The sequence below is a fragment of the Amblyomma mixtum genome, chromosome 3, assembly GCF_055824585.1.
Source record: "Amblyomma mixtum isolate Tamu chromosome 3, ASM5582458v1, whole genome shotgun sequence".
NCBI lineage: Eukaryota > Metazoa > Arthropoda > Arachnida > Ixodida > Ixodidae > Amblyomma > Amblyomma mixtum.
The window spans coordinates 231,125,138-231,149,032 of record NC_143014.1 but is presented as its reverse complement, the minus strand read 5'-3'; the positions used below and the strand labels follow the sequence as shown (position 1 = coordinate 231,149,032).

General features: G+C 43.0%; 2 protein-coding genes and 1 long non-coding RNA gene across 12 annotated transcripts in view; 2 read left to right on the top strand and 1 right to left on the bottom strand.

Annotated features, from left to right (window-relative positions):
• LOC149353979 (tudor domain-containing protein 7A-like) overlaps window positions 1-10,580 on the top strand; it is a 51,951-nt gene extending 41,371 nt beyond the window's left edge. For all 4 annotated transcript variants that reach the window (XM_089577435.1, XM_089577436.1, XM_089577437.1 and 1 more), the window contains one exon: window positions 10,488-10,580. The gene's annotated coding sequence lies outside the window, so the exon portion shown is untranslated. The remainder of the gene's footprint in view (window positions 1-10,487) is intronic.
• A 2,082-nt stretch (window positions 10,581-12,662) lies between these two features.
• Window positions 12,663-23,895, bottom strand: part of LOC149353977 (little elongation complex subunit 2-like) — a 100,412-nt gene continuing 89,179 nt past the window's right edge. For 4 of the 7 annotated variants that reach the window (XM_089577432.1, XM_089577428.1, XM_089577433.1 and 1 more), the window contains 3 exons: window positions 21,521-21,571; window positions 17,985-18,059; window positions 12,663-12,867 (listed from right to left, as the gene is read on the bottom strand). In XM_089577432.1, coding sequence (XP_089433558.1) covers window positions 12,705-12,867; window positions 17,985-18,059; window positions 21,521-21,571 — 289 coding nt within the window. In that variant the 3' untranslated portion in view covers window positions 12,663-12,704. Of the gene's footprint in view, window positions 12,868-17,518; window positions 17,591-17,984; window positions 18,060-20,735; window positions 20,882-21,520; window positions 21,572-23,895 lie in introns of all 7 variants that reach the window. The other 3 variants (XR_016289622.1, XM_089577431.1, XM_089577434.1) reach the window with 3 other exon arrangements.
• LOC149353978 (uncharacterized) lies at window positions 14,693-16,325 on the top strand. Its single transcript, XR_016289615.1, has 2 exons — window positions 14,693-15,492; window positions 15,730-16,325. It is a non-coding gene; the product is annotated as an uncharacterized LOC149353978 (long non-coding RNA).

The window sequence follows — 23,895 nt, the reverse complement described above, 5'->3', positions numbered from 1 at the left end:
TAGATGAATGGCCACTCGGAGCTGTCAGTTTTTTTGTCATCCTCTTAATGTGGCTCAAAAGCTCGCAGGACTCTCTTTGAATAAAATTTGGAGGGACCCTATTTATCAGAAGTTTCTTTTGCAAAAAGAGAGAGCAGAATGGAACAATATGAGCTCAGACTTCACTGCAAAAGAGTAAAAAAAAAAACATTGTGAATTCTGTTGAGAAGTTATTGAAAATTAAAGAACAGGTAATTGTAAATCTGATGATACTTTTTCCACCTATAAACTACAGTGGAATTGGTCACTCAGCTGTGAAGGTAAAAAAAAAAATTGGCATTTCTTTGCTTTAGCTTTCACAGCTGTTTTGCATCAGTGGTTGTACTCGAGAGGCCCTCCCCGTCGTTGACACGCCTGTTATTTCGTATGGGTCAGGTGCCCAGTCTACAATGCGCCCTGCAATAGGAGGGATTTTTACTCTTTCGCTTGCCCCGCTGGTGATGCTTCCACTCTGGCCTCCTTCTGGAGCCCCATGCAAAATTCCCCAAGTGGGCTTGCCCCGCATATGACAGTTTATCGGAATTACCAGTCAGCTGGATGGAGCTCACGCTTGAAGAGTTGTGAACAGAGAGAGGGCTGTGGGTGTGGGCGCTAAGTATGAAACACAGCATAGCAGGATAATAGGAGAAACCATGCGCTTTCACATTGTGATTGTTAGAACCGCCTCGGTGGTGGTTGAGTGGTTATGGTACTCGGCTGCTGGCTAGAAAGACGCCGGTTCGACCTCGGCAGTGGCGGCTGAACTTCGATGGAGGCAAAATTCTAGAGGCCCATGTACTGTGCTGTGCGATGTCCGTGCACGCCCAGGTGGTCGAAATTTCTGGAACCCTTCACTACGTCGTCCCTCATAGCCAGAGTCGCTTTGGGACGTTAAACCCTATAAGCCACGTTTGAAGCGGCTGGTTGGTTATATTTTTTTCATCAATTGTGGTGTGTGGAGAAGCCCACTTGTAGAATTCTGCATGAGGTCGAACGAAGGCCTGCAGCATCTGTGACCGGCCCACACGGCGAACAACAGATTAGAAAAGGGATGCCTTTGTTCTGTTTTGCCGAAGGTTTGAAACTGATCTTCGGATAATTGGCCAGATGTTGTGGTTTTTAATCACGGTCTGATTTATGAAAGTGTGCGGTATTTGGTCGCTGCCAAGTCTTTGAAACTTTTTTAAATAGTATTAGTTTCTCGGATTGTACGAAAACCAAATAACATACATGTTCGTTTCGTATTGGCAGTTCCAAATATTTGCACACCTCTACTCTTTACTATCTGCACTGCCAATTTCGCTTGCACTAAATATCAAAACCAGAGAAAAACCACTAATGGAAACCATAGAGCAATGACCCATACCGCGATGGCCCTGAGCTTGCCGTACTAGGTGCAGTTTCATTTGTATTTGTAGTTTCATTTGCTCCCTGGGGGAAAAATTTGGTTTCATTTACCCAGATTTTTTTTAAATTGCCTTAATAAACTGTAAACTTTAGACCAGGGGAACCCCAACAGTCTTCATTGTGTGCCAAGGGCCCTCACTTCACTCTTCACATTCGGTCATGAAAAGTGTCACAACAGGTCTGTGCTGGTTGGGAATGGCTCCCCTGTGCTCTTTTTGCTGCTTCGTTCACTTTTGTAAATATTTTTTTCTTGCCTTGGGCAGTTTTTTAATCAATGCCCATCTCTCACTCATGCTCTCACCTCTAACCACAAAACAAGAATGCAGAAAACTGTCACAAGACAAACAAACGTTCCCTCGTATTCGCGCATTGGACTGGCTAGGCTAGGCACGGGATCACTTGACGTCTGATCGGCTTCATTGGCTATCTGCCGCTGCCAGCTTGTGCCAGCATAATTTGTAGTTTCTTTTATTTTGTAGGGAACGCCAGCCTTACTAGCCTAGTCAAGCTAAGGTCATGGGTGCTGAAATTTGACCTTCAAGTGGAAGAGCTGGTGGTGTGGCAGCCACATGACATATCTTCTTTTTCCCCCCTGTCTTCCCTGGAAGAGGGTCTTAGAAATAAATTTTTATTAATGAAGTCACAACCATGATATCTTCAGGAAACATGTATTTTTGTGTGCTGATTCCAAATATGTAATAATTTTATGTACAACAAGCCCTTGTGCACTTTTGCAATATGTTAGGTAACTTTTACTGAGAGTTTGAAAGAAATTCTACTGCAGGGAACTTGTTAAATTGCATGCCATTGGTTTCTCAAGTTATGCAAGTTATACATCAAGTTATGCAATAAGGGTAAAGTTATCATCCTGCCTGTTTTTGAAGGTGAGTTATAGGATTTTTAAATTGTCAGTTTCTTCCCGTTTGTGAAGTGGCAACTTCAAAACCCTGTATATAACTCAACTTCTATGATAGGCAGGATAATAATTTTTCCCTTATTGCCTAGTCTGATATCAGGACAAGCCAATGGGATGCATCATAGCAAGTTTCGTGCTGCAAAATTCAATGGAAGCTCTGGGCAAAAAGTTAAAGAACATATAAGTGCACAAGGACTTGTTTTACCTAACATTAAATTACATATTTAGAATCAGCACGCAAAAATACGTGTTTCTTGAAGATTCTATTATTATGAGTTCATTAACAAATTTTTTTTCTAAGACCAGCTTCCCCCCTAAAGCTGTTCAGGTGTCCACCAAGATGAGACGGTTACTGCCCCATTTCCTTTTCTCAAAAACCAAACAAAACAAGTGGGCCTCCAGTGTTCATTTCGTTTGTTAGTGTTGACGTTGTACAGTCCCTTGATTTTGATGGAAGGAAAGGCGCACAACTGGCTCCCTGGGTCAGTGGACACCTCAGTCTCTCATGTAGGTGGCGTTGGTGTCCACCTGCAAAAACCTGCCTTCACTCAATATTCCGTGCTTAGCAGTGCTAACCTTTAGCAATCTTTTTTTAATTGTGAAAGATATTGGATTTCCAGTGCAAATGGGCTTACTGGCAGCAAAACCTCGCCTCAGAGTTGGCGAAGCCATCTAATGGTCCGGACTGGGTTAGCTCGGTGGTGCAGCCCGCAATTCCAGTTGTCGCGCTCAAGATTGCACGTAGCACACGTCTCCTTGTGCTCCACACCCCTTGCATACCACCTTGCCAGCATTATAATCCTGCGTCCACCGGTGCAGCAGCATCTCGGCAGGCTGCGCCAAGACACTGGGGACATGCCAGTGTGGGTGCTCGCAGAACGAACAAAAGCAGCCAGTAGAACGCAGTTTGAGAATGCCTGTCTTATACTAGTGCTCCATTTAAGTGGTGGTTCTATTTAATCTATTTCCGCTTATAGAGATTCTACTGTTGGTGCTATGTTCCCGTACACAGTGATGGTCAAAATGGTTTGAAGAAATACGCAATGTAGCGCACGCAATCTTTATTAGCCAGACTTGGCGTCTATTTTCTCTTTACCCTGGCAAGTATGAATGAACAGAATTTGTGCAGCAAACCTTTTATCTTTTGTGGAGCAGTTGGAAGAGCCAAGATTTCTAAAGTCCTAGCAGGTTTGCAAAAGTTGCTCTGTTCTCACTCATGAGTTTTGGCAGGGAGCTTGATTTTTTCATGTTTCCTGTCCATGCAAATTTGTTGCAGTTGTATTTGGATGCCATGGCCAACAGTGGCAGTGTACAGTACTAGTTTGTACTGGGTCATTCAAAAATAGACTTGTATTGCAAGACTGACAGAGGTGTTGTCATATTGCACAGAATACGACACGTTGGGCTGTTTTACACAGGGCTAACCTCTCTGCTAACCACCATGTTTTCACAATAGAATGTCTCCTCTGCTGGGTACCTGAAAATGGACCTCTTATGTTCTGTGTTAATTTCAGGTGGTTCCAGCATATTCTACCTGCTGAAAGGACAGATTAACAACTACCCCAGCTTCAGCATTTTTTTTCTGAAGCTGCACGCAGGTTTCTGTGTTTCCATGGGCATTGCTTATCTTTGATGTAACAAGAATTTTTTGTAATTGTTTTAATCATATTTCTATGTTAAATTTTGTGTATGTGTGTGTGCATCACCTGGATTCACAGCTAATGACTGCACATGTTTCACTGCTTCACCCCTGAGACTCTGTGATGGCTTCCTCTCCATTTGTTTTCATTGTTTTATTTTTAAGATTTACACAACACAACGCTTCACCCCTGAGACTCTGTGATGGCTGCCTCTCCATTTGTTTTCATTGTTTTATTTTTAAGATTTTCACAGTTTGTTGTCTCCTCTGTGATGCGCTTGTGCTCCTCTGTAGTGTGATTGCAGTTCTGTGGTAATATCGTTATACTGACTTTGCCATATTAGTCTGTGGTGTGTCGACAACCTGTTTTTGAGGGCAAAACATATTAAATCGCTGGAAGCCTGGTCAACTTCGAACCTGTTAGCCGTTCATGTGTCGAAATCAAAAATTGTCATTTTTCGTCCTAAAAACAAGATATGTCACCTATCAAACACCTTTTACTACAAGTCGAATAGAATTGAAATAGTAGACTCATTCAGGTCATTAGGTGTAGTTTTCTCAGAACACATGCAGTGAGATGAACACATTCATGATATATCATTAAAATTATCAAGAGCTATTGGTCTTGTTTACCGCCACAGGAATTTATTGCCACAAACTGTGAAAATAATTTTGTACCGCGCCTTATTCTGCTCTCACTTCAATTACTGCACACTAATATGGGCTACCACAACAAACACAAACCTACAGAAACTGTCAGTACTGGAAAAAAAAGATGCTTATAATAATATATGGGTTACCCTACGGACACACAACCAGGCACTTGTTTACCACATTCAGCATTGCAAACGTCCACAAAATCTATAATTACAGGTTAATTAAATCTTACATAACTGAACAAAAAGCCTACTTAAACACAATTACCCACTTAGCCTCACTTCAGCATTTCCAGACTCCATAACCACAACGTCACAAACCACACTGGTCTATACCTGTTACACAAACAAATTACAGACACCAAATGCTTAATTACCGTCTCCCGCTACTTTTAAACATATTTATTGACTCAAACGTTGATGTCCTTCATGTTCCATTTTCCACCGTACGAGATTTTATAATTGAAAGCACGTAATTGTAATTATACTCATTCTTATTCATAAGCAGCAATAACGCCACTTTTGGAATGAAGCCTTGCATTATGTGTTATTTTGCTTGTATGTTGTATTACGTGTTGTTAATTCTTTTGTTGTACTTTTCTTTTTGTTTCTGCTGCATGTATGCAGTATGTACAGAGCGCATTCTTTTTGTTTCTGCTGCATGTATGCAGTATGTACAGAGCGCAATGTTTCTTGCTGTATGCCGCTACCTGAGAGGTGGTGAGAACTCAGTCAAACGTCCTCGCTTTTTTTCTCACCACCTCCATCATTTCTGTTATAATGGAAATAAACAATATTATTGTTATCATTATTATTAATATTATTATTATAAGAAACAGGATGCCAGACCTTGTGATATGTGCACTTCTTGTTTGACAGGCTTGCCAATGTGATATGTTAGTCATTCCGTACCTATGCTGTGTATAGATACATTGCTTTAGCAACCCAGAGGTATGTGAAGCATACAGTTGGTAAGCTTTTTTTCCGTCTTGTTGGCTTTTTTCACCGCACTCAAATACAAAAAAAAGCCATGTCACACACTTCATTTAAGTAATGTTTGTCACCTTTTGTTTTTTATTTGTGCAAATATTGGACATTGCTATTGTCATGTGCCTTTGTGCGCTTTGTATAGTCTATTCGTGTATAGAAATAAAAGCACTGTTTATCACTGCTTGCAGGTTGTCAGATTTGTTTCTTGGCTGTTGCTTTTAACACTTCATTACTCATTGGAAGTTATGGTAGCCATGCTGAAAGTACTAAATGTTTGATTCTTGCTAGGTGTCCTGGGTAGTGAAACTTCAGCTTGAATTGAAACCATATAAAATAGTGCCATACAGTGGAAAGCTAGGTAAAACACTTAGGAAATGCTCTACAAGTCATGAAAAAGTTAAGTTTAGTTGGCTCTCTAAAGTGCTACAAGGCGAAAGCGCTTCCTGGCGCACTGTTTTTTTTATTGTTTTAATTCTATATTTTATTTTTCTCAGTTTTTAATGTTTATTTTTTATTTTCGTTTATTTTCTTATGTTTATTTTTTGTTTCTTTTCTTATTTTTATTTTTTATTTCACTTATGAGACTCGTGCATTCACTAGATGCACCTTTATTCATGCTTAAACCCTGAGCCTTCGTAGTGCAGCGGTAGCATCTCCACTTCTTTTAAGTAGTGACGCCGAAACGTGGACACATTTGCTAACATTCCTTGGTAACGACATTATGAGGCATTAAAGGCTTTCGCCTTAAAATGTATAGAAAAGGAAACAGTAGCGTGCAAAAACTCTAAGGGATAAGGAGAGCAGTCAATAGCTTATGGTGCATGGCACATTGATTCATCAGTTAGTCCCCGTAAATGTGTTTCAAGAGTGGCTGGAAGCTGTCATCTAATGAAACTATTGCATTTTGGAGGCTGTTCTATTCGCTGATTGTGCATGGGAAAAAACTTGTTTTAAATGCAGATGTCCGACAGGCAATTTCAGGCGTTTTAAGGCTATGGTTTCTTCTACGGGGAATGCATGTGGGAGGTGCAAAAGTCGTTTAAGAAGACTAATCTGAAGAAGGCATTGTAGGGAATCCCATCCTAAATACTTCTTTAACGCGCTGACAATCATAAGTGTTTAAAATGAAATATGCTGCATGATTCTGTATTCGTCCCAGCTTCTCGATAAGGATTTTAATAGCTGGATTCCACACTACTGTTGTGTACTCTAAAATTGAGAACACGTTTGAGATATACAGAACCTCTTTCACGTCACTTAGTACATTACGAAAATTTCTTTAACATGGTTAAGTATGCGACCCGCCTTCATTGCTATGTAATCGACATGCTTGTTCCAGGTTAAATTATGGGAACACAAAACCCCTAGGTAATTTACATCCAGATATGCGGCTATTTGAGTGACTATTTAAAAAGAAACTATTCGAGATGTTTATCTTTTTATTGCAAAAGTAATACAAAGCTCATGAACGGCCTTTCGCGTAGTGGCAGCCGGTAGCCACGTTTGACCTTTAGAATGACCTCTGACGTCATACCAGGGTGAGAGATGGGCTAACAAGTCGAGTCATCATGCAGCGGCAGCCACAAGTGACCTGCAGAGATGGCGCACTGCATTCCTTCTGTTGGAGGCACTGCACTTTTGCTTTCGCAACCTACCAGTCTTAACCAAAGCTGAGCCCCACCAATTTTTTTTGGTTAAAACAAATATGGCAGCATCTTCTAGGATTTAGAGTTATATTTCATTTATAACACCATGCTATGATCCGGTTAAGGTATGTTTGCAGAGCATCTGTATCTTCATTTTCTATATTTCGATATAGTGCGCAATCATCTGCATATAGTTTTACAAGTTACACCCAAACCGATATCATTTATAAAATTTAGGAAAAGAAGTGGTCCTAGCACAAACCCCTGTGGTACACCAGATGTAACCGGTACACAGTGTGACTCTTCGCTATTCATGACGACTTTTTGACTGCGGTCGTGGAGGTAGTCCTTAATGGGGCAAATACGTCCCACTTTCTGAAATTCCATTGAGTGTCAGTGGGACACATATGTCCCACTTTTTTTGAATAAACTACTTGTTCTTATGGCTTGAAATATCGTGCAAACTATTTCTGTTGGTTTCGTTTAGTCAAATAGGGAAGCAGGCAGCCCGCCGCGATTCCTGCCACTGTGGCCATGCGGTCGACGGTTCAGCGATGCAGCGGGCGGCGTCTCCTAGCGCAGCGCAGGTTGCGCTTGCTCTGCGATGGTCAGTATATGCATAGCACGTTTGCTTTTCTTTTATTCTAGAGATCTGTTTGACTGTTAATAATTGATTAAACTGTTTCAATGCTGTTTTTGCAGCAATCAAGGCATATGTGCACATTCATGCTGCATAGCTTTCATCGAGGGCATTCCGCAACTGCCAATCTTGTATACTGCTGTCTCATCTCGTGTGTGCAGAGCGGAAATATTTTTCTGTATCTGTTTTTTTTGTTTGCAATTTAAGTTTTACTGCCACAAAACCTCGCCATTATCTCTCTGAAGGTAGCGTGGAATATGCGTTAAATCACGAATTGATCGTTGCACGCCAATATTAAACACACGTATGGTACAAGATCTGCTCTTTTGCGATTTCAAAGCAATGGATGCAGTTTATTAACATATTTACAAGAAATCACGAGCATTCTCTTAGACAAGCTTTGCCTTTTTTTTTCATTCCCGCTGTGCCCCGTACATTCATTCTCATGGGAGCAAAAAAAGTGCATATGCGTGTCATTATGTAAAATGGATAACGTGAGCAGCGAATATTGGTTGCAATGCTGCGGACAGCCGACAGCACTGGTTCCATGCCAAGCGAGAGTGCCCAAATTGTGCACGTTAAATAACCCCAGGTGGTCAAAATTTCTGTAGCCTTCCACTACAGCGTCCCTCATAGCCCGAGTCGCTTTGGCATGCTAAACCCCATAAACCACAATGAGTGCATTTGCTTATTCTGAAGGCTACATATGCCGCCGCGGTGGCTCAGCGGCTATGGTGCTCGGCTGCTGACCCAAAAGACGCGGGTTCAATCCCGGCCGCGGCGGCTAGAATTTCTTTGGAGGAGAAATTCTAGAGGCCCGTGTACTGTGCGATGTCAGTGCACGTTAAAGAACCCCAGGTGGTCGAAATTTCCGGAGCCCTCCACTACGGCGTCTCTCATAGCCTTAGTCGCTTTGGGACGTTAAACCCCATAAACCATAAACCATGAAGGCTACATATGCAACCATGGGTAATAAAGTGCAGTTTTTTAGGAGGTGGAGCATTGCATCAGTGGTCATCATGTGAGCTACACAGTTCCTTGAATGGGATAGCTTTTAGCTTATCCCAAAGTTGTTCCTTCAATACCTTTTTTTTTGATGAGCACCTCACGGCACTCTTCATTTAGGCTCCCAAAGGCACTGAGCAGGACGCGCATCACCCTTCTCGCAGTTCCCCTTTACAAGTAGCTTTATGAGCGTGTAATGAGATAGCAGCCAGAACAGCTGGACTAAATTTGTCACCGTTGCATTGGTTTTCATCGCCTCCAAAAGATCTAAGCCTGAAAAACTGTAAAAAAAGAAGTCCAAGGTAAGCATAGGTTAGAAAGCTAGTGATAACTATATATAATTACCTCTAGAAGATCCTGGGTCAGACTTGCTGTTAAAGCATAGCCGAAACCTTGGCTGTGTAGACAGTGAATCATTGATAGAAACACCAAAGATCGCATAGAGATTCCATGGTTTGGCTTCAAGCGAAGAGATTAACGTTCTTTTTCACTTCCGTTGTGTTCACCATCTCAAGAAAGTACTGCAGAACCTGCAGTATACAAAGCCGCAGTGTACCAGACCGTTACAAAAGGCGAACACCCACACAACGGCAGAATATGGGACAGTCAGGTGGTTTTTAAACTTGAACACCTCTTAATAGCAAGTATACTGAATAGTATGCCGCTTACCTTAATCCTTGAACTGTCTTGCCGTATTCCAGTTGCAGCACCTTTGGCATTCAGCACATCAAAAAAGATAATTGAAAAAGCTTTGTAAAGACCTCCGTTCCCCCACTATCACTGAACCCAGATATTTTCAGTGTTCAGTAAACTTTCAGGACAACAGCAACGCTTGAGCTGAAAAGCTGCAAATGTTTATTTTATTTTAGTATTCAGTGCTCCTCTGAAGTTACGATGATAAACTTTTATTTTTTTATTTTTTATTCAAAGTACCTACAGTGCCCATGAGGCATTATTGTAGGGGGGTTATTACTATATACAATAACAAATGCAAAGAAGATATTGGAAAACATGTCAGCAAGGATAACACAACGTATTAAAAGAAGACTAAATGAGTTTACAACTAGTATGAGTGATGGCACAGTGCTGGTAAACACACGAGAAACTAGGGAATATGGAAAATAATACTTGGGTCACTAGACAAACATTCATCTTCTGGAATGCCTTGGGTTTGATATATGATATTCCATCAATTTGGAAGGTCGCATATCTGGTTTTCTTTTTCAGGTTCAAAAAGCCACTCATACTGATGGTAGTTCACCTGGTAGGGTCCTATCTACAATGAAGTTGTTGCATAGCACGTTAGCAGAAAAGGCGACATGTAATCAGGAAATTAATAAATACAAAATTTCTTGTTACAACATTAAAAGTGCTGAATCTTAACTTTTCATACTTGTGCTTCATCACGTTATTCCTTATGCATTTCATGATATGTCGCACGTCACATCACATATAAAGGGAAGGAACGTGCCTTTAATGCACAGATGTTCCATTTTGCAGTGGGGATTGTTCACTTTCCCAGCTGATTTCCAGATGTGTTTACATACACTTATTTCCGGCTCCATTGCAGATTGCTGCCAACGTGCTGTGGCACTACCACAATGATGCAGCTGCAGCACTGAAGTCATTACTATTTTGGCCAGTACACATCCAGGCACTGCTCCTTTTGTTGCATATGTAGCAGTCGGCTGTACCCCGGGCTCCATTAAAGGGTTGAACATCACCACTAATGCGTGATCAGCCAGTTCACTATTTTTTACATTGGCAATATCCCCATAATCCTCAAATCCGTTCAACTTGCAAGTTGTCCTATTAAAATCAATTCCTTCCTCTGCTTTATCTCATCAAATATAACTGACTCCTCATTTTGAGTGAAACTTGATTATCTCTTGTGCAAATCTGTTGGCAAAGCAAAGCACTCAGCAGCTGCACAAGACCAGTTGCAGTTGACAAGGAAAAAATTATCATTTATGACAATGTCTTAAAGCATTACGGGTTTGTCAGCCTGAGCAATAAGCACACCATAAGCCAATCAGTTGCATATCTATGCCCCCGAGGAGACTTTGCTGCTTCCTGCATGAGAGCCAAGCGAATGGCCACTTTCCGAGTCTCGGGCAGGTCTTTCAGAATGCCGTCAAGAACTGTTGTGAAAGCATTCTTCAAATTCACGCTTAAAGCTACTTCAGCCCTTTTGCGTTCTCAGGCGGCAATGGCACGAATTAGCCTTTTCATGAGCTCACTAGGCTGCTATGGGAACTTTCTTTTCCCTTCTGACAAAGCTTTCTTTTTTAAAAAAAGTCTCCGTCATACTAACACACCTATAACGTACTCCTTGGTCTGCATCAGTTAAAAGTGAGCTGTTCTTATGTTACAAAGTACTGCCACTTCCTTCAGTTTTGTTGGGACCACCAGCGTCACTGTGCATGCATCCATGGCAGAATGGCATGTTGTGGACGATTTGCAAAAATCCTTCTGCATCTCCAAGTGAGCAGATTGGGACATCAACAGGTGATTTCTGCAAAACCTTTCCTTTGCCGGAAACAATTTATGTCAAGTCCTCTTTCATCACTACACTCTTGAGGACAGAGTAAACAATTGACTGCATTCCTGAGTTTTAAAACACAACTTGACGGTGCATCTGGGCTCCTTCCAAGATCGCCATGGTCCAGTCTTTCAGCAGGTGCAATGACGCCCTATTCTCAATAACATTAGCATGGCTAATGGTCTCTACTCTGGATGTAGCCTCCTTCGTGTTAAATTCATGGCGCTTGCTGGGCACTGCACAGAAAGGCTGACAGCTATGCAAATCTTCTTCGGCAATATCAGTCTTGTTCAGCAGACAGGTGGCTTGGCAAGTTTTTGAATACCGCGTTAGCACTGCTTCGGGTTTGAGTGTCCATTGTCCCTGCTCTATCTCAAAGGCTTTGCCATTGATCATGTGCCTGTATGTTTTTACAATATCAAAAGGCTGAAAGTGGACATCACACACTTTACACGTCTTCCAAAAGAGCTTGTCTGCCTGGGAATTGGCTATAGACTATTTTTTAAGATGCTCAGGATAACTTGGGTGGCCAAAAAGTACCACTTTTTTTGTTTGTCCTGTACTCACTGGTAAAATCAGAAACAAAGCAAGTTGGCATGCTGGATGGATGTCAGCCCATAGTGCCACATGATGAATCAGTGAGTTCTTGCCTCACAAGATAGTTGCATTTGCAAGTGCACTTGCCGATCAAAAGTGACGAACTAGCTGCGGCTGACCTCGTTCCTCATCTCAGCATCTCAACCACTTCTCTGGCAGATGCCACGATGTGCTGATACCACACAGACAATGACAAAGATCAGCACGTACCACACAAAACAAATGTGTGTACAACCCACACGCACGCAGAGGACGATGAGAGGCCAAACCGTTCGCGCAGCAGAAGAGGTACAAGCTTCGACCGCAGCACCCCTCCCCGCCTAGGGCAAGTCACGCACGGCTCCGCAGGGGCAGTTTGGGAACGAAGTTTAGAAACGTTGGTTAGAGCTGTAAAAAGTGAACAGCCAAGCTGGCTAGGGAGCCATGCTGGCTTTGGAGCCCCATTCATGCTACAAAGTCTACAGGCCACATGCCAGCTGCCATTTCTTGTTGCGACTGTCCTCCAGGTTTTGCAGCAACAACAGCTCATTTCATTCATAAACTAGCTACATACTGAAGCTCAGGCCCCAGTAACGCTTCTCCCAAAAAACAAGCTTCACACATGTGCACACAGATAGTTACTTTATTCTGAAATTGCGATCTTTCGCACTACTTGCCCAGTGGGAAAGTAAGCGGTGCACGAGAACGCTGGAAATGCATTGGCAAGAACACTTCGTTGTCCAACGTTGGTGGCTGCTCATCATTAGCCGTACTGCTTGTGGTGGCCGACGTAGAGCGCTGCAGCAGCTCGTCGTGCAGGTCCAAGCCACTCCTGCACCAAACAAAGGCTAAGCATAAACGCTTTGCATCAAAGAGAGTGAGGATAGGACAAAAAAGTACAATTTGTTAGTGTTTCTTTAATGCATACCCACTACAAATAAGTTCCGATATATATATTTTTAGGTGCATTCACAGCATGACCTCTTTTCAAAGGGTCCCTGCAATCAGAACTTGTAACATTCTTTTGCAAGTCCTCCACATGGTACAGCAAGTCATGGTGCTTGGCACATGAAAACTATGTACCACAAATATCAATCTTCTCCAAAAACCTTCTACGTATTGCTGGCAGTTTTCCTGTAGCAGCTGTTCTCAATACTGAAAAGAATTGTGAAACGTTGTTCCATGGTATGCCTGAATGTATTCAAAAATAAAAATTTGAAGGTGCCTCTCAAATGATTCATGCCAGAATGAGCTGGATGCCTTACACATGGAGACCGTTACACAACATTCTTTTTCAAGAATTTCTCTGGAATGGGCTTCATTAAAGAAACTATATGCAGTTACAAATTACCCTCCCCTCTTGCTACTCCTTAAATGGTACACCTTGGTGGCTGGGGTTCTATTCCATCCTGAGAGCCCTATGCCACCCCATGAACTGAGTGTTAACTTCTGGGCGCGCAAGTACAAGGGCTGAACCAGCCAACAGGTGAAGTGGCTGTTCCTGATTATTGCTGTGTCTAAGTATGAAAAGACGCACTTGATTTTGACAAGATTATCATTTGTGCCTCGTCATGATCAAGAATTCAATGCATGGCTTTGGCATACAGGTGCAGAGCTGGACTTTCAGCCATACGGTGTTTAAGCCTCTTTGCAACCCTCCCCTCCACACCTACCAGAAAAATAACAGTTCACCTACCCTCAGAAGTGATTTGGATTTGCATGCAGTTCACAATACATCTAGTAGTGTGGGTGTTTTGAAAAGATCCCAAAAAAGTAATATTGCCCAGCCCGTACCGAAGAAGAGAAGCTCATGTTGAGTTCAAGAAATTGCAACGATGCAAAGACCCATGTTGGAGGAGTTCTGGGATGAAATTGAAGTATGTCGAAAACCTGTTACAAACGTTTAGAACTGAGGAGGCCAGATGGTGAAAGTGTCTCCCAGCCACACAATAACACATCATCATTTTTCGTTGTGGAAGCAACACTATGCTAGGTGTGAGCGATTTCGCTGAGCCCCGGAGAGCCCCAACTGCGCAGGCGCGAGGAGCGAGTGTGAGACAGTCACTGCGTAATTTCCTTTCCTCAAATACAATTTTCATTTTCTTCATTACGGTCCCTCTTTTTCTTCTTTCACTCCCACTTCCTCCCTTCCTCTACAAACAGATGACGGGTGTCCACAGAGGTATGTGAGACAGTTACTGCGTAATTTACTTTCCTCAAATACAATTTTCATTTTCTTCGTTACGGTCCCTCTTTCTCTTTCTTCTTTTACTCCCACTTCCTTTCTTGACGGGTGACCACCGAGATATGTGAGACAGTTACTGGGTAATTTCCTTTCCTCAAATACAATTTTCATTTTCTTTATTATGGCCCCTCTTTCTCTTTCTTCTTTCACTCCAACTTCCTCCCTTTCTGTACGGTGCAGATCAGGTGTCCACCGAGATGACAGAGAATTACTGCACCATTTCCTTTCCTCAAAAAGCGTTGCATTCAAAGGGCAAGGCATCATGCCGAACTGGTTCTGTGGACTCCCTGGCAGCGCTACAACATGCTGTCGCGTTCCACTCCTAAAGGCAAAGCTTAAGCATAATTAATTAGTAGTTAAGTAGTATTTAGTAATTATTCAGTAATTAGCCATTAATTAGTAATCTGTCATTACTTAGTAATTAGTACTTAATTATGTGTGATGTCACCCAATGGTGATGTTACCAGTGTCACAGAGGCAGTCAAGTGGTGTGGAAAACGCTTTCGCCTCTACGCACTTTAGACAAAGTGCCCCCTGAGATGCCTCCGCTGCGATTTCCGCGCTGTTGCTTCTGCAATTCTACTTGGGATGGCCATGGTCAAACCACATCCAATTTTTTTTACCGCAGGCATGTCTTTTGAGATCCTCTGTGAAATTTAGCTAAACATAGTCCACACAAAACTGGAGAAATGCGAGACCCAATGCAGATGCCGTCCTTCCATAAATAACAGTTACCTAGATCCCTGCCCAGAGTGTAATTAAGATAACAGTCCAGAAGTTCTCAAACTGCTTCCACCACAATGCAACAAGTTTTATGAAATGTGACACTGCCCGACTGTTTGGTTGAAGAACTTGAGAAGGATCTTTCTTTCAAGTGCAAACAGTGTCTGTCCAGTAGATGCAGGAGATATCCTGCTCTGTTCTTTACAGTGAACGTGTGATGGTGGTCAGTAAACGTACTGAAAAGTTATTTGGCCTTCTCATCTTAAGGGGACACTGAGGTGTAATTGAAGCCATATAATCGTGGTTCTACTGTATGTCTTTGTGCAAGTACTCTGGAATTCCCTAGAAGTTGAGTACACCTTTCTGCTGCAAGAATTTTCAGTATCAACAAGGAGTATGGTAATCTGATTACTCGCAGAGGAAGTGCCCAGCCAGTAAATGCGTACGAGCATTTACCACTGCTACTGAATAAAGCAAAACTTCACATCGGTAAGCGATAGTTGCAGCCAGGTTTTACGTCCCGTTTTCATGCACCTTGCGATCACACTTTGGATAAGCAGAGAAAAATTCCAGTGCCTAGCCTCTGTAACATGGGCCTGCACATTAGCAAACACAATGCTCAATGTGTTCGCTTCAGAGAAGTATCGAGACACTGGGCTCCATAACCACAGCTACAAGGACTTTCTGTACAAAATTTGAAAACATCTTTTTTTTTCTGCTTCGCAGCTCTTGTCATTTGCTGCTGCACCAGTAGCTTCTCTTCCTGCTGACTCGTCGGCGCCTCATCTTTCATAAGCAACACGTGCTCTGTGGGGATGAGCTCCCTGAAGTGCAGTCTGGAGTTCTTCGTGAATACTTCATTGCTGGGATCGAGAAGAGGATCCAAAGGAATAAAGGAGAAGTTCGAGCAGTGACAGATAAAGACGCCTGCAACACATTGGTGGTGCTAGCTTTCATTCTGACTGCTGCCTGACCTCACTGCCCACCTGCCAGCACTCAAGGAGTCCTGAAGTTTTTGGTGAGAATGTTACAACCAGAATGCCCAAAGTTTGAATCGGAATGGAGAGAATAAGTACCCCAACTTTGGATCTAAATTTCTCGGCAAAAAATGGGTCTTTTGTTGCGAGGCAAATGATAACAATGCCGCAAAATGCTGAATTATAGGATTTTGCTGACCACTAAAATTTGATAGAGTTGTCCTCAGTGTCCCTTTAACATCAAAACCTCACGATTACAAATGTGTGACCATGGAGGAAATGGCTTAGCATGTGCCGAACTGCTGCCAGTGTCTCTGTGATTCAATAAAGAATTGGTAAAAGCTGGCGCTTGTCCTGGTGTTTATCTGCCCCCTGTATGTTGTTGTTGTTGTTGTTAGTGGCTAATTATTGAAGGAACAGATGTTGCTAGCTGCGGCATCTGCCATCTAAGCCTGAAGCACCTGAGCTGTGGCTAGCAGGAATAAAAGGACATGGAGAGGACACAAAGAAGCAAAGAAAGAAGGAGCAATAGACGAACGGATAGGGGTAGGGCGGCAGTATACAGTACGTACAAATCGAGGATATTAAAATGAAAATAAATGTGGGGTGCTGCGCCACGCAAGGTTGTTGAGAGCACGTGGTGCGCGGCCGTGCAAATTGCGTGGTGGAGGGGGAGCGGCCAATTGCGGCTCTGGTTTGGTTTGGTTTATTGGGGTTTAACGTCCCAAAGCAACTCAGGCTATGAGAGACACCACAGTGAAGGCCTCCGGAAATTTCGACAACGTGGGGTTCTTTAATGTGCACTGACATCGCACAGCACACGGGCCTCTAGAATTTCTCCTCCATCGAAATTCAGCTGTCACGGCCGGGATCAAACCCATGTCTTTCGGATCAGCAGCCAAGCGCCGTAACCATCGAGCCACCGCGGCGGGCAATTGTGGCTCTGTATCTTTACACTAATTACACTGCTGTTATTACAACCAGTTGAACAAAATTACGCCATTAAGACAGTAAAATCACTGAAAGCCTCTCAACATTGTAGTGAGGCTAGCAGCTTGCATTGCAGTAGATCGGCTAATCATGATTGAATAATTGACAGTTACAGTAATTACAATTAAACCTGGATGGAATGAACCTCCAGACAGCGAATCTCTCAAGATTAGGAAGTTGCTCAATTCTCCAACACCGCCCCCATTGAAGCACGTGTATTTGAGATCTCCATGTAACTAAAGTGTTGCAATGGTTGACCCTGACAGTGAAATCGCTATGCCGACTGCCTGTTACCTTGTGCTCAGTAACGAAATTTGGCACAAAGTTTCATGACGAAAAAGCACAAACTAACATGAGAGGAAATGTCTACAATCGCTTTGAGTGACTGCAGTTGACATAACGAGGCGTGCTCCTGCACTGTACGCAAATCTGCATTGCTTTTGCTTTTGGAATGTCTTACCACCTGGTACAACAGTTTGTGCTCCAAGCAGCGAAAAGTAATAGAGCATAGCAAAGAAGAAACTGTATGAGCAGTGCGCTCCCATTACCGGCGTGTGTTTGCTCATGTGATTACGGTGCCAGGAACTCTTGCACGTCAGGAGCAGGGCCAACAGAGAGCACTGGTGATGCAAGGTGGAGAGTGTGTGGGGCAACAGCGGTGGGCAGACCGAGAGGGAACATGCGGTAAGAAACATGTGCCTCTGTGGCACGTCTAGGGTGGTAGCACGACCGCATGTGCTCTCTTCTATCTCGGCCACAGTGCACCGCTCAGTGTCGATTTTTCGCTCACAACACCGCTGGTGGATTTTCTGCAGAACGGGAGCCTTAGCGCTGTCGCGTTAAAAACTGGTAGTGTTCAAAAATTATAGTAAGGCTTCTTTACTGTTAAATTCAGCTGTTTAAAAAACTATTATCCCACTACCTGTTTGTTTACTGGCTAGTTGCAGACACTGGGCTGACTTTGGGAATGATGCAAAATGCTGATGATCTGGGTTAAGCCCACTGGGCACTCACCCTTGGCCAAGAGTCAGCACCTGTGCGTCCAAGTCGCCTGCTTGATGTGACAGCAGGTACATGCCCGGCAGCAAACTGCAATGAAAAGCACGCGTGCGATCGTCTAGCCCCTACATGCTACAAACACTAGACCTTGCACATAGTGAAGAAAGGGAAAAGCTGAAATCAGCACATCACGACATGTCTGCAAGACACGTGTCAAGGCTACATTTTGAAGGAGTGATAACATGTGCCCATGGAAACAGAAAAGGCAGCATGAATCATTTGGAGACCTTATTTGAGGGCAGGAGTTTGTTTTGCAAAATACAGGGGTTAAAAAAATGTTATACGTTCATTTGTAAAGCATAGCAAGTTGAGAAAAGAAAAGGCAGCAGGAAAGTGGAGTTCAATAGAGGAAAGGAAGGCCAACTGTCTGGACAGCAAGAGATATGTCAGTGGCATGCCAGAAAAATGAAAGCCCTACTAATTTTGACTAGAAAGTTACTGCCATCACCACTAATATAGCCCCCATCAAGCATATCTAATCAATGCACTTGAAGCCGTGCAAAATTGCACCGCCCGTTTCATTCACTCCCAATATTCACATGAAGTCAGTGTGTCATCCCTGAAATCACTGTCCAACTTACGAAGTCTTTCTTGCCGTCGTCGCGTCGCAACCCTATCTCTTTTTCATAAATTTTATTACAGCTCACTCGGCCATGAACCATACATCTGCGCACCTCCGCCGTGCATATCACATCGCACTGGTCACCCCCTTCAAGTTACTCGTCCACGTGCCCATACCGTAACCTTTTCCGCCTCCTTCTTTCCATGAGCCGCGTCAGACTGGAACGGCCTCTCCCACTCCGCTGCTGCTATCACCTGCCCGTCACTCTTCAACGCCAACATTGAACTTCATATGTCATCGTGAAAAAACATAATTTTTTATTACCCCACCCCTTATGTATTACCCCGAAAGGGGCCTTTAAGGTAAATAAATGAAATGAAATGAAATTGCCCTGTTGCTACCATTATCAGATAAGACTGCATGTACGCATTATGTCATAAATAGCACAGGCAGAGCTGTCACCAAGAAGGCATGGTACAGCAGTAGTAGTGTGCTGAAGCATTCAAATACTATTATATGCAATGTTGATCACGCATGCATCAGCTAGTTGACGAAACAGTCCCAAACACTACCGCCAGGTAGTGAAACGAGGATATTGCACTTAAAGGGGCATATACGACGCAGGATAGCATTTGCTGCAGCTGTGTGTGGGGTATCTACTCAGCAAAGAAACTGCAAGCATTGGGAAGAACGTAATTCATTAAGATTTTAAACACTGGCCAGTGCACAGCTTTGACATTTCTGTTAACAGAGATCAATGCTAAGTGATGAGTAATTCAAGCAGCACTAAGATTGTGAATTGCTATGCCAGGGGCATGAGGGGCTATTGAGGAGTGCATGGTGGAGGTGTAGGCAGACAAGCTCCTTGTGTTGGGCTTGGTTTGGTTTAAGGGGGTTTAACATCCCAAAGCGACTAAGGCTATGACGGACGCCGTAGTGAAGGGCTCGGAAATTTCACCCACCTGGGGTTCTTTAATAAGCATTGACATCGCACAGTACATGGGCCTCTAGAATTTCACCTCCATCGAAATTGAACCGCCATGGCCAGGATCAAACCCGCGTCTTTTGGGTCAGGAGCCAAGCACCATAACCACCGAGCCACCGCAGCTGCTAGTAACGTGCATTATGCCAGCCATATGACTGGTGGCATGCGGGGCGCATGAACTACTGTATCTACTCTCATAATTTGTGCACCCCCTACTGTTTACCTAGATTAAAAGAAAATGTTACTTAAATATTTCCCGCACTCTGTTGTAGCATTAGCATGTACGTGTGTGCACACAAGGCAGGCTTGGGAAGATTGGTGCAGTCGCGTCGCCGTGTGAGGTTATGAAAGGTGCGAGTGGCAAGGGCACGAATTATGCGCCGTTTAGCCAGCTCACTCACGCTGCCAGTTATTTTCCAGGACTAAATGTTGTATGCGTACAAATCCAAAACTACCGAACTGTTTGCCATTTGGTTTGGTGCTAGGCAGCCGAGCCACATGTGAGGGCACTGTTGTATTGCCTGTTATTTACTTTGCCTCCCACTGCCTGCTTCGGTATTGTATTGCTGTGCATTTATTGCTTTGAGCTGCACACGCTCCATTATGCCATCCTGCAAGGAACTACATAAAGTGGGGAAGGGCAAAAGGGGGTATGAGTGTTAGTTTAAGTCAACTTTATTTTTTTTGCCCAGAGAGGAGTGTGATATGGGGAGTTTATGTATAGACGGCAGTATGCAGTATATATTGCATGTTAGGACCTTTGCAGTTTTTTTAGGACATGCTCAGCAAATTTTCGTGCAGTTTGTGCACCCCCTTTTTGAAGCTTTAATCTAAAGAAAAAAGTGCTTAAATTACGCGAGTAAATACAGTAAAACAAGTCACTTAGAACCATTACACATGCAACTCATATGCAGATAATCTTTTGAGCATCAATAAATCAGAAGAATTGATACAAATATAGCACAGCTTTGTTAATACTGGATTTCATAGTGCGACACTGAAAAACAAGCAGCATTTTCGAGATAAGCAAGTTTTAATTAATGAGGCTTTACAGTAACTCAACAAGAGCTGCAAGAAATACCACCAGCACATGGGTGGTAGTCTGAAGGGTGTATGCACAGCAGCATAAAAACCCCTTATTCTCCACTCTTCCACCCACCTTCTATAAATCCGTGCTGTACACCTTTGAGGTAGTTCACGGAGTTGCAGCTGTAAGGAGCCCTGCCATGTTTTTCCATTCTGTGGAGTGGCCCTGCAGCTGCCTGCCAGGAGCACTTTAACTCTTGACCCCCATAGCAGGGCAGCCTTCAAAACAGAAATGAGGTCTACTAAGGTGGCAGCTTGGGCTTGTTGGTAACGCATGTCAACAAAAATAGCGCAGGAACAGAACAAGCGCTTGTGTGTGTCCTTACTTGTCCTTGTTCTGTTCCTGCGCTATTTTTGTTCAAAATAGAGCTTGTTCTATGGGGATGTAATTTAGCACCCTGCATCCAGACACCAATGGTAAATGTAGATCTAGATACACTGCTTATTTACAAGCGATGCTTCGATCAGCGTGGTTATCTGGCTCAGTGACATGGCACAAAGGCTCTGGAGTACAGAGGACAACATGAACAGATTCATTCATCCGACACACTACAAGGCACTCAGAATGCCATAGTCAAAAGTGAACAAAGTCTTTTGTAAGATTGAATGATTGACTATGTGCCCGGCTGCTATGCTGAAACTGGAAGTTGCGTTGTACATGTTTAATTCTTTTTTATCACAAGGAGCCTGCTGGGTCCCCTTTCACTCATTATAATGTGAAACGCTGTGCAAAGTAGTAGCACACAATGAATGTTTCACACCATTTTCTCTAAAAGATTTTAAGGTTAATTAGCGAGCTCAACCATACAGCCAGCCCTATTTTTTAAAGGGCAGGGATGCAATTCAGAGAAAACTTACTGGCACAGCTGCTCAGTCAGTTCATGTATCAGGGCGAAGAGGGTGTCAAGCCTGCAAAGAAAGGATTGCACATGCTCAATGTATATAGCAGTCTCCTGCTGGGCTCAAAGTAATGTGCTTGGCAGTAAGGAAGAGCACAATACTTTTAGTTCTGGCCTCTTTCTACGGCCGTGCAGTGCTAAAATTCCAGACACATGGTCCTCCAGGAAAGAGTGCAAATTTGCTTAAAGGAGTACTGACAGAAGATCCTGAGGCAAAGATATCTGTACCTTCACATTTCTCCATACACACAGCTCTCCCAAAGTATACAAATAATGATCATAACTTGCAACAACATAATTTAATTCAGTTTACAAGTGTATGCATGAAGAGGTCAAATGTGCAGTACCTCTCAAACCATTACAGACACACCTCGTTATAGAGAACACAGATATTACGAATTTTTTGCTATACTGAACTATACTGAGTGAAATTTGGAGCTCGTGGGTTCAGATCCCACCAGCCATAGACTCCTATATTTGCCATGCTTGGGCATTGGCTCAAAAGCGGCCGTTCAAGCAAAATCAAGGCTACCAGTGCTCCTTGCGGGCGAAATGTAAGGATGTACCACGCCCCAATGGGCGTGTGCTGGTTCGTGCACACAATATCTCTACCATGAGTGGGTTGCCTGCGATGCGAGTGCCTTGTCACGTCCAAAGGCAAAACTAGGCGCGCCACAACAAACCAGCTATGCGATAATGCGGTTTTAGGGATGGCAAGGGCATGCGTGGCACCAGTGTGGTAGGGGGCTAGATTGCTGCTGCCACTCACAGAAATACGTCATAGCCACATGACAACTTTTTAGTGATGTCACAGGTTACGCGTTTCCGGCTATTGTTGTGCCCTCTTCCATTTTTGCGCTTCTCTCAAGTTGAAATTTTACTTTTCATTATATAAACATTGTTACCACCAGAATGGCAGCTTGGCTTAGCCATGGCGAAGTTGAAGTGCTAGCCAAGCCTGGAGTCGGAACCATTGGAACAATGCACGCAATGCGGACTTGATTGAAAAGAAGCTTTGGAACAGTTTTTGTTCTTGTGTGTTTGCTGCGTACACCCTGTGCGTTGTATTCTCACCGAGTGCTTTTGTTTAGCAACAAACTGCTGCTAATGTACAAATGTGCATTACATTGTTGGCAATACATGCAACTAATATCTCAGCAAACCACAAAATATCCAATAGATGAATATGAAAGCACCAAAAACCCCAACATATAATCATATATTTATTCATTGCCAACTGTTGGAAAATTAATGCAACGGAATGGCTACCCCTGTTATTGTGAACTGGGGTCACCAACTGCATATCCAGTAGATATGCATTCATATTTTATGGTTTATGGCAAAACACAAGCATTATGTTTCATGTATCAACTCTTACCTATCAAGTGGCAGGTGATAACAATCTAAGTTCTGTAAATGTTCCTAAAAATTTTCATACTAACTATAAAAGAACTCTATCATACCTTGTTTGGTAACAAATCGAAAATATGTCCTGAGGACATTTTAAGCTACAGCTATGCAATTGTGTCTTGCTGTTCTTTATACCAATCTCGCATGATTTTATGCCTGCAATTTTTCTGCCATTATCCCATTCCCTTTTTTCGTTGATAGGTGGCACACATCAGACTGACATCTGCACTCTTCCTGACATTAAAGTTTTCTTTGTCTCTCATAAAGGAGTAGATTTGTCAGGTCAACTGTAGATGTACAGTCAACTGTCGGGTCCATTGTAGATGCAAAGAAAGAACTGCGCAAACAAGACATGGACGGAGAAGAGGCAAACACGCACACAAACGCAGACTAACAATTTTATTATGCAAAGAAAATACAAGGTGCATATAGTGATCTCAGCAATTTATCAAAAATGCCGGCACATGAACACGTGCCCAGGAAATAAAATCAAACAACTGCAAAACTATCACGTTGAAAACCATAGAGTTCGGGTGGCACTCGACTGTGTGCCTTGGCTGTGTGATTTTTATGGTTTCTATGTTTTATTAGAGTGCGCCGGCCCAGCTTAAGATGTATCATTTACAACAAAATAGTTTTGCAGTTGTCTTTCCTGGGTACGTGTACAAAACTTCACGTGCCAGCATTTTTGATAAGATGCTGAGATCACTTTATATAAGCCTTGTGTTCCTCCGCATAATTTTGTTAGTCCGCATTTGTGTGCGTTTGCCCCACATCTACAATGGCTGAAAGTCAACCTCTCCTCTTACGTCTATATCTTTTTTATGCAATCCGCCACCAGAAGACGCTGTTCTACACCTTCATTACTAAGGCTGTATGTAGCATTCTGTAAAGGTCTTCTGCGCTACAGTCACCCAGCTTATC